This window comes from Grammomys surdaster, unplaced genomic scaffold (assembly GCF_004785775.1).
Source record: "Grammomys surdaster isolate TR1022 unplaced genomic scaffold, NIH_TR_1.0 238, whole genome shotgun sequence".
Classification (NCBI taxonomy): domain Eukaryota; kingdom Metazoa; phylum Chordata; class Mammalia; order Rodentia; family Muridae; genus Grammomys; species Grammomys surdaster.
The window spans coordinates 3,062,499-3,072,408 of record NW_021604683.1 but is presented as its reverse complement, the minus strand read 5'-3'; the positions used below and the strand labels follow the sequence as shown (position 1 = coordinate 3,072,408).

The following is a 9,910-nucleotide window of genomic DNA, read 5'->3' as shown; positions in this document are numbered from 1 at the left end:
TAGTTTTCAGCTGTGGGCCCTGGTCCTTAAAGAGAATTTTGAGGGCTTCTCTGGACCACCCTGGGAGAGACAGTGTGGCAGCCTGCCAAGGAAGCGTGTCTAGACATGAGGCTCAGAGAAAGCCATGTTATCTGCTGGACCAGGGCAGGAACAGGGGCATAAGGGGGCTGAGGTGGAGCCTGTGCCTCTGAGCCCAAATCCAACTTCAGACACTGTCTGGTCCAGTTAGTGCAGTTAAAAGGTACTGTTATGATTACAACAGCTCATCTGTCCAGAGCCCAGGCCCAACGTGGTGCTTTCATTTCTTCCTTCTAAAACATCCATTAGTCTGGGAACAAAGGATGCTGTCCTTGGTGAGTGCTAATTTCTTCTTGTTAAAGGCCTTTTGCAGGGCCGGAGAGAAACAGCCTCTGTTCTGGTTTTTAAGGTGGAGGTAGGAGAAGGATAAGAGACAAGAAGAAAGGAGTGGGGAGGGACCAGAGGAAGGAAAGAAAGAGAAACTGGAAAGAAAGAAAAAAGCCTCCACTGAGGGTGCCCCAGCCTCACCTACATGGTTTAGACTGGTCACTACTTAACCCTTGCAGGTCTGGGGAGGAGGAGTGCTGCCCTGCGCACAGGTTGAGGCCTCCTTTCAACCTACTCAGGGCCTAGTACAGGGTCTCCCGGGTGGCGCTGGTGGAAAAGGCATGGTTGCTGGACATGCTGTTCGGCTTCCTGGAGAAGGTTGGCCTTTTCTTTCGGCGGCGACGCCACCCTGGACAGAGGCAGGCCAGCGTGGACAGGAAAACCTGGCGGAAGTTGGCGGAGACCAGGTTGTAGAGGATGGGATTGATGGCGGAGCTTACGTAGAAGAGAGCGTTGGTCAGCATGTAGAAATAGTGGTAGAAGTCGAAGAGGAACCTGTTGGAGGAAGGGGTGTTTGGAGTCCAATGACCCTCATCAGGCATGCGCAGGGGCCAGGCATGCGCAGTGTGGCAGCTTGGGGGTGCCAAAGCATCGCTAATGCCTTTTTCCTAGGGTACCTGGGGGATCTGGCTTTGACCACAGCCACACTTCGGCATGCCTTCTCTCTCTCATCAAGCCCATCTTGATTGTCTACATAGAGCCCTGTTCACTTCAGGGCCCACTAGTCCCAAACCACACAACAAGGACAGGAACCACTAAGGCTTTTGATGTCTGTGCATGTTTTATCTAGTCATGAAGATCTTAGCCTCCATCCCCAGGCATCCCTGACTTTCCCAAGCCTTCACTTAGGGCTGTTCCTCTGATCTTTAATATCTCCCTGTGAGCAGCAGCTATGTCTTGTCCATTGGTGCCTTATTAGCCTGACGGTGATGTTTCTCGCATGCTAGGGACCTCTGCTCTGCTATAGAAATGGCTCACAGAGTAGGTTTGCTGGCTAGCTGGTACTCAGGACTGCTGTCACCATCAGCTGACTCATTTGTGCAAACAAGGTTCAGGCTGGTTACCTACTTTCCATCTGGGAGTCTGAGTCATGTTTAGCAGAAGGGGCTCTATGACCAGTTTCCTCAAGAACCTGGACAGAATCTCCTATGATTTGCCCAGTTGACAACGTTTACAAATGACTTGAAGCTGGAGGTTGAGCTTGTCTCCCTGTCTTTTCCCTTTGTGTGACAAGACACAGCTCCTCCTGTGACTCTGTTGAGCCCGCCAGTCTGGCCTGGAGTAGCTGTGACCAGAAGAATCTTCAACTCTGACACCAATGTCTCAGGCATGACTTTCAGGGTCTGCTGCCTGTTCTGACCTGTTGACTATAATCATCCTCCCTGGAGCCACAGGCTCAGAGCAGCCTGGCCCTCATTCCAGACAGGCTTGTGGATTGTGGGGCTCAATGTAGCCCCGTCCCTGTCTGCTAGAGTTCAAGTACTCACGTAGTCCACTGTTCGTCCGAGATATAGCAGAACATGAGGCGCCGCACATGGTAGGGTAGCCAGCAGACCACAAAGGCAATGACCACAGCACCTGCAAGACAGCCATTGTCCTCAGAAACACCGAGAGAGCCATGGGAGACAAAGATGATATCCTGAGGTCACGGGCCTTTTTCTTTTCTTTTGTAGTAAAACAAAACATAGTAACAAACAACAAACCACCCGGTGAACAGCATGTATTTGTAACTCAGTGCGAGGAGACTGCAGGCTGATGTAGAGGCTTGTGGATGCCTAGAGCTCACAGACTGAATCAGTCAGTTCCAGGTTCAGTGAGAGACACATCTCAAAAGAGAAGGTGAAGAGTGTAAAGGAAGACACCCGCTGTTGACCTCTGGCCTCCACACACACGTGTGCACAGACACGTGTGCACACACAGGTGGACACACAAAGCAAACACACACAAAACAGCCAAACAACAAATGCAAACAATGTTACATGCTGCAGACATTGTGACAAACAGCAATTAAAAAAAAACACAATGTAATTAATTCATCACCCCTTTTTCTGGGAATCAATCTGGAAGAATTAAGAACAGGAACTGAAAGAAATATGTGCACTCCATTTTATAATAGTATCTTTCCCAGCCAATCACAGAGGTGGAAGAGACCTGGGAGCCTGTGGACAGGTGGATCTGCTGCCACACTAGTCTGTGGGCATGTGGTCCATGCACACAACAGGAACCTGGACCAGTGAGCACTGTACAGTGGAGTATTATTCAGCCTTAAATAGGCAGGAGATTATAGTACATGCTCCAACAAGGACAAGCTTGGGAGATGTTTTGTAGAATGGACACACTAGCCACTAAATCTTGTATGATTCTGTTTATACAAAGAGTCAGACTCATAGGATGGGCTAGGGGACGGGTAGAGAGCTGGCTTTATAGGGTGGGCCTGGGCCTTTATGGCAGGATGAAAAATGCAGTTGACAGGTGCCCTGATTCAGATATGTCCTAGCAGGCAGTACTGACCACCAATATCCCCCAGACACAGCTCTGCTTGAGGTCTTGGGTGCTCCTCTCTACCTTCAGCCTCAGCCTCCTCCTGGGATCAGGACAGGCCTCAACACTTACTCTTCCAGTTACTTTTGAGGTGGTTGCTCTGGGGTCTAGCAATGACCTTGGGGAGAGGTGTTTGAGAATGAGCCCTTATCACACTTGCTGCCTTTGGGTATAGATGAGGACATCTGTAAGGAAGGCCACCTAGACCCATTCAGTTCTGGTGCCGGCCACTCTGGGCTCTGGGGGCTGGTCTGAGGGACTTCTTATTGTCACATGGTTTGCCCTGAGATTGCACCTGGAGCGGTTGGAAAGCAAACCTGAAAGGGGCAGAACCAGGAAGGAGCCACAGCCACAGGGAAAAATGCAAGACGTGGGTCTGGAGGATAAAAAGACTTCAGTTCTGAGTCTTTCCCATTCACCACCCTGATGAAAGATTCCCGAGGTTGCATCAGCTGTAAGATTTAGGCCTACCGCTCTACTCAGTATTGTTGCCTCCAACCGTCTAACCACCAGGCATCTGCTTTGCATGCCTTCTGCCTGCAGGTCTGTTACCAGGACTTTCTAGTCCTGAATAGCTAGATGCTGCCTCCATGGAGGCCCCCAACTGCCAGGACTGGTCATGTGACTTCATTTATGAGTGTGCCTGGGGTATACTTGCTTCCTTGACAGAGCCTTGATTGATAGCAAGAAAGCTTACCCATGTCTGTTAGTAAGGCTTCAAGCTCAGAGTTAGCGCCTGGCCCCTGGTTGGTTAAGTGACAATATGAAGCCATAACAAAGAGGACAGAGCACTGATGCTGAGCTTGGACCCACATCCTCTCCCCCGTCCTTACACTCAGCTCTGGGTTGAGCCCTCTCAGCATTGTCTGCTCCCCCAGGTCTGCGGTTACATACGTAAGACGAGGACTCCATGGCGCAGGGCCTGGACACGACCGGGCTCGATGGACATGTTGAACGTGCTGTGTTCTAAACCGTTGTGGGTGCCCACAGTGCCCACGCCGTGGACCTGCTCGGCGGCCTGGTGCACCATGATGGTCAGTTTGTTGGCAATCACAGTGTTTAGGATGGAGATGACCAGCATGGGAAACAGGAAGGACATGAAGGTGTTAACCTGCAGAGAACAAGAGGTGGCTGTCAGACACAGATGTTTACTCACCAGACCTGGGGACTATCATCTGGAGTTGGGAGGTACTTGACAAGGTAGGAAGATCATACTCCATCTGGCCTGCCCACCAGAATGGGCCCCTCCCCTGGAACTCCTCCTCCAGTTCAGATCTCAACCTACACCACACTCCACTCCAGCATGCTTTGAAGAGATCAGCATGACCTCTGCTACCTGGGACTGGGAAAGATGTTAGGTGCTGACAAACGGCCAGGCTCTGAGTCCTGGGTCTGAGAATATCATGACAAGGACTCCAGACCTCAGCATGGCCTGTCTAGTGAGACTTAACCCTTTACTCCTACTTTGCATGCAAACAGTTCACACTGAGGCTTTCATACAATCTCCCACCCATGTGGTGCGAGATTTCCTCTCTAGTGAGCTCAGAGGAAAGCTAGCCCTAGACATCAGCCCAGGCCTCTACATACACTCTACATTGGGAAAACGGAATCTCTGAGGCTCATGTGGTCAATAACTCAGAAACAGCGGGACGTGGATCTGTTTCCTAGCCTGTATGAGTTCAGTCCGGTTTCTTCACCAATGTCCAGCTGACCTTTGCCTTCTGGAGGCTTCTAGGAGCAAAAAAGTCATACAAATGTATACATACCCTAGTTGAAGTGCATGGAGAATGTGGCCAACATAAAGCTCCTGACTTGTGCAAGGGCAGCTATGACCAGATGCTTGGAATGAGGGCAGCGGTGAACCCAGGGTGCTAGAGTTGGCTGCACTCCCCAGACCTGTTTCAGACTTAGCTGAAGCACCTGTGAAGGCCTTGCCTCCACTCCCAGGTATCCTCAGACCACCCCTGAGGGGGCCTGGGAAAAAGGCAGTTCAAGCTGCCATTTTCACAAATCTCTGCTCAACAGGCAAGGTACACACCGCTCAAGAGAAGGTCAGCACCATCTCCTTCTTGGGTCCTTTCTGCTCTCCCCACGCCACATCTCCTCTGACCTTGAGAATAGAGGGCCTGTTCCATCTTTCCCCAGGGGGTCAGGATCCAGAGCTGTTCCTGCCACGTGCTTAGCTCACTTCATTGGAAGCCCATAGAGGGCAAGCAAGAAGTCCTCTGTCTGCTCTGGGCCCAGCTGTGCTCCATCCCAGGAGATACACTAATTTGATTCCTGGTGAGTCACAGTGGAATTAAACACACTGGATATATCCAACACAGATTTAAAATGTCAAAACATTTAAAATACCACACCTCGCTGAACACAGGCAGCAGACAGCTACCTCTAGGACTGGCCAAAGCTGGAGCAAACCAGCAAAATGAGGGGGGTGGTTCCAGGCCCTTAATGACCAGTCACTGCTCCTAAACTTGAAGTTCCCAGGCTCACTCCTTTTCTGACCCGCATTAGGTGTGGCCCCAGGCTTCAAATTGTCTCCTTCCAACTTGCATATGCACCACAGCCCTGGCTGCACAGGATAACCTGAGAAACATTTGTCACCTCTGTCAGCTTGAGGATCACGCTGAGTTCACAGCAGGATGCGTCAGTGTTATTCCACATGGCTGGAAGAACCCATAGCATCTTTTAATGTGTCTATCCAAACCAGCCCCAGGTGTCCTGGGGACACACAGGCAACTGACCCCAGATCACCCTGATCTGTGACCCTGAACAATGGGGAGGGAGGGACATGGCCAAAACTAGGAAAGCAAGACTTGGGCAGCACTGCTAATAACCTGTGGAGAGGAGGCCTGTCTCCACACAGCTAGGATGCATACGTGCTGGGGAGAGAAACCAGACTCAGCATTGCTGGTCTTAGGGAGGGGCAGGACATACCATGCAGTGTCTCTGTCTCTGCCTCCCCTTCTGTGTGTCTGTCTCTTCCAGTATGTCTGCCTTTGCCTTTTCTCCTTCTGTTTTAGATATATGCACCAACTCCCATGGGTGACAGGACCTAAGACCAGTTACGTGTCAGGCTACTCTTGGCTACCAGCTTATTGACCACGCACACAAAGCTGGACTGGAGTTCTGGGGAGGATGGTGGACCCTAAGAGCATGCCAGCCTTTGGGGTTCTTGCCTTCTATTCCACCCTGACTGCTACTGTTCCTCTCCGTGCTAGAAATTTCTGAGCATGAGGAAGGCTCTCCAGAAAGGGGCAGAATGCATGGGGTTGGTTGGGGGCTGGAGGTTGGGGGTGTAGACTTGAACCTTAGACAGACAGGAGTCCTATATCCTTGGGTAGCTGTGACCTCAAGCAAGTCCCGGAGAGACTCCACATCTCAACAAGAAACCTTAGAATGACCAAAGGTGCCCCCACCATTGGGTACCTTCAGTTGTACCCAGGATTACCATCAGGGTGGGCAAAAGAAGCAAGCTGAGGGTTCTTGTCAGGAAGCTGGGATGGCACCTAAGAGGAACAGAGGTAGTTCAGCCACTGGCCTCTGAGTAAGTCTATATTTTTGTGGAGAAGGGCAACAGAATGAAGGGTTTGGATAGAAAAGATACAGTGGTCAGGGATGGTGGGTTCAAGCTTGTACACGGATGGTGTAAGGGGGAGATATGTAGTCCGTGTGTCAACAGATGAGGGTGCATGTGCTGGCGGAGTGTACCCCCCTCCTTCAGGTCACCAAGAGGTGACCTTGGCCCCGGATTCCTGAACTGCAGCTCTTACCTTCATCTGTATTTCTCCTGTAGAACAATACTGGGGGTCTCTCTCCTGCCCCTAGTTAAGCCCATTATGTTTAGATAAAAAGCTGAACTCCTCACTGCGGTCAGCAGCTCACAAAGAATAAGAAGGCACTGAAGAGGCTGCGAAGCCTAAGATCTGCGAAACCAGCAGGGTGATGTAGAAGTCCCTGTGTGACCTTCTGGTCAGCCTGGGCTAGCCCGGCAGGGGGTTGCCTCCTGTAAGGGTGGCTGATGAGGCCCAGCCAGAACAGGTTCAGCAATGGGCTAGCCTTGGACAGAGTGCAGATAGAAGACCAGCACTAGCAGGTTCCTGTGTCCTCACATTTTCTGGCCACCCTTCTCCACTTCTGCTGAGACCAGGGATGATAGCATAATGCCCGGCAGAAACCCCGGATATCAGAGGTTTCCAGCGCAGCCTTGACTGAAATAACAAAACCGGAATGAACTCAAATGCCTACCACCGAGGCAGCTGGTCAGTCCCATGCATATGCTCCTGGGGCACTGGTTGATACCGGGTGCCCCGAGATAACAGTTTTTGGAGAGAGTATGCAAGGAAGAAAAGGGAATCAGGGTGTGTGGCTCCCCAAGTTCCTCTAAAGCCCAGCCTGGCTCTGAAGAAATCCTGATCAACCTGTGCAGGGCCTGGCAGTGCACGCTTCAGGTGCCCCTTCTGAACTGAAAGAAGAGTCTCACCACATCAACTCTGTATCTGGTGCCCCACAGCAGATGCCCAAGTGTGAACAAGAGCTCCCATGTCACACCAAAGCCACCAGTGTTTCCCAGATGTGGGGAATGTTAGGGACAAGCTCCAGGCGTACCAGGACTGGAAACTGAAGCTTCACGATTTGCCACTCAGAAGGGCTCTGAAGAAAACCTGACTGGTAGGAACCAAACTCCAGTCAGATGAAATATAGGCTCTCTGCTTTTATGAGTGACTGTATGAACCTGCCCTCCGCTTCCCAGGTGGCGCCTCTTGGGGCAGCCTCTGTTTACTTCCTTACTTTGCCTCCACTCCATTGTGGGTTCCTGTCCTTCTTTTCTGGTTAGGATTATTGGAAGAGCCTGGACCTCAAACAGAGTCCAAATGGGAGATTTGCTGGGTGATTCTCAAGTCTCAGATGGAAAGAAAACACCACAGACAGCGAGCTATACCAAGAGGGCTGTCACCAGAGTAGGCAGGACCCCCTGCAGCCTTCTGTCCCCAGTAGATGGCACATCCAATCCCCCACCTCTGTATACTGGCTACCTTCAATATGAGAGCCAGACTCTTCCCTCCTGCTGTCCAGAGGTGCAGAGGCTGCCGTCTGATTGAGAAATTGGCGACAGAAAACCCTGAACATCCACATCCTGTCAGTGCCTGGCTGTGCAGCAGGCCTGGCACCAGTTTGGCTGTCAGGAGACCACAGACTCAGCCTGGAGGCCTCAATCGGATTACATAAATGGCCTTCTCAACAGCCCTGCCCTTGTCCACCTGTGCCAGGCCCTAAGTCCCTGGAGAAAGCTTAGCACAGTAGGGTGGGTGCAGGGTCTGGCTTTGGCCCAGAGTCCTCAGCACAACTGGTGGTGTGGGGCTTTTTTTTTTTAAAACTGAGTGGAGGGTAGAAACAGGTGACAAGATGCTTCAGTGTTTCTAGCCCCTCTCAAAAGTGGCCCCAAACCATCTGTGTAGGGGAGTAAGTCTTCAGGGCGGGAAAGGGGTGGGAAGGACTGAAGTCTGTCTGTCACGCCTTCGAATATGTGTCAGCCAAAAAGCCTATTAGAATGCTCAAATCTGTGGGACATCTGCTGAGCAGCAGCGAGTGACTTCAAAATCCCCAGCAATTTTAGTGGCAGTACAGTAGAGAGTGGGTGGGCTGGGTACTGCTGGACCCACACCCCACCTCTGTACTCAACAGCAGTGGAGCAGGAAAGAGCCCCAGCTTGTGCCTAAGGCTCACTTTATACTGCAGTCAGAAAGGCAGTGTTTGGCTGAACAGATTCCATGACTGTGTCCACGTCAGGCTAGAACAGTAGCCTTTCCTCTCGTGGGTCAGAGTGTCCTAAACAGTAGCTCCCACTTGCTAAGAAGCATCTGCCGTGTTTCTACTTCGAAAACCCAAGCCAACTCAATCAGGTTTGCTGATACGCCTTTTGTTTGCATTTTCCTAAGATGCAGGGCGCTGATTTGACACTGAAGGATTAAACATCGGGCCAAGTGCTAAGCACAGTGCATTTGGAGCCCTTGACAGAGGTTGAGCCATCCAAGAAAGCTCTCTGTTCCATGCCAAGAAAGCCTGGGACTCATGGACATTAGCTTCACGTTTCCAGAGACCACGAAAAGCCCTCAGCTGGGCTTGGGAGCAAGGCTTTGCAAGCCTGGGACAAGGTTGGCTGCTGGGGCTCAGTGGTTGTAAGCAGGATACACATACATCTCAGGATGTATGTTGAATGTGAGCCTAACAGGACACCCCGTTGCAGCGGAATCTCCAGCCCTACAATTTGCTGTGTGCTTTCTTACCATGTAATTCTGTGGGTAGTGCAGCGAATATCCTGCCTGTTCCTCCCAATTTGTAATTACCACCTACTGCCAAAGCTGGCCACTGCACTTCCCCGTGGACATCTGGCTCTTCAACATCGGAGTCTCAATGGGATTAGTGCTGTGTCCCTGGTCAATAAATCTGATTACAGTGAACACAGAAGGGCGTGTCCTCACCCACAGGAAGATGATTTAGAGATGGCCAGTGTGAGGGAAGACACTGGTACAGGTCTTCCATTCTCTACCACAGGGCCTCAGGCATGACAAAGGACTCATAGCTTGAACAAAACCAGGCTCTGGCTTCTTCCTGGGTGACCAGGCTCTGGGCCTCACCTCTGGCTAGAGGACATTGCCTCATGCCAGCTTCCTGGACTGTGGGATGTCAGAGGGCAGGCAGAAGCAAATGGTCTGAAATGGCAGCAGAAGGCCAGAAAGACAGATTCACTAGCAAAATGCTTGGTTTTTAAACACCCATCTAAACATTCGGGCACAGAGGCATCACCTGTAGTCCCAACACAGGGAGGATGGTGAAGACTCACTGGTCATCTGTCTGGCCAGTTGGTAAGCTGTGGAGTAAGCAAGAGGCCATCTCAAAGACAATGTGAACAGTGATAGAGGAAGTCACCTGACATCAACCATTAACCTACACACACACACAC

The 9,910-nt window shown here is 51.2% G+C and overlaps 1 protein-coding gene across 1 annotated transcript in view; it reads right to left on the bottom strand.

Moving 5' to 3' along the window:
• Nucleotides 1–647: 647 nt before the first annotated feature.
• The window catches only part of Ntsr1 (neurotensin receptor 1), a 39,724-nt gene continuing 30,461 nt past the window's right edge, over nt 648–9,910 (bottom strand). The window contains exons 2-4 of the mRNA XM_028774019.1: nt 3,841–4,057; nt 1,893–1,983; nt 648–900 (exon numbers count right to left, since the gene is read on the bottom strand). Of these exons, the coding sequence (XP_028629852.1) occupies nt 648–900; nt 1,893–1,983; nt 3,841–4,057 (561 nt within the window). The remainder of the gene's footprint in view (nt 901–1,892; nt 1,984–3,840; nt 4,058–9,910) is intronic.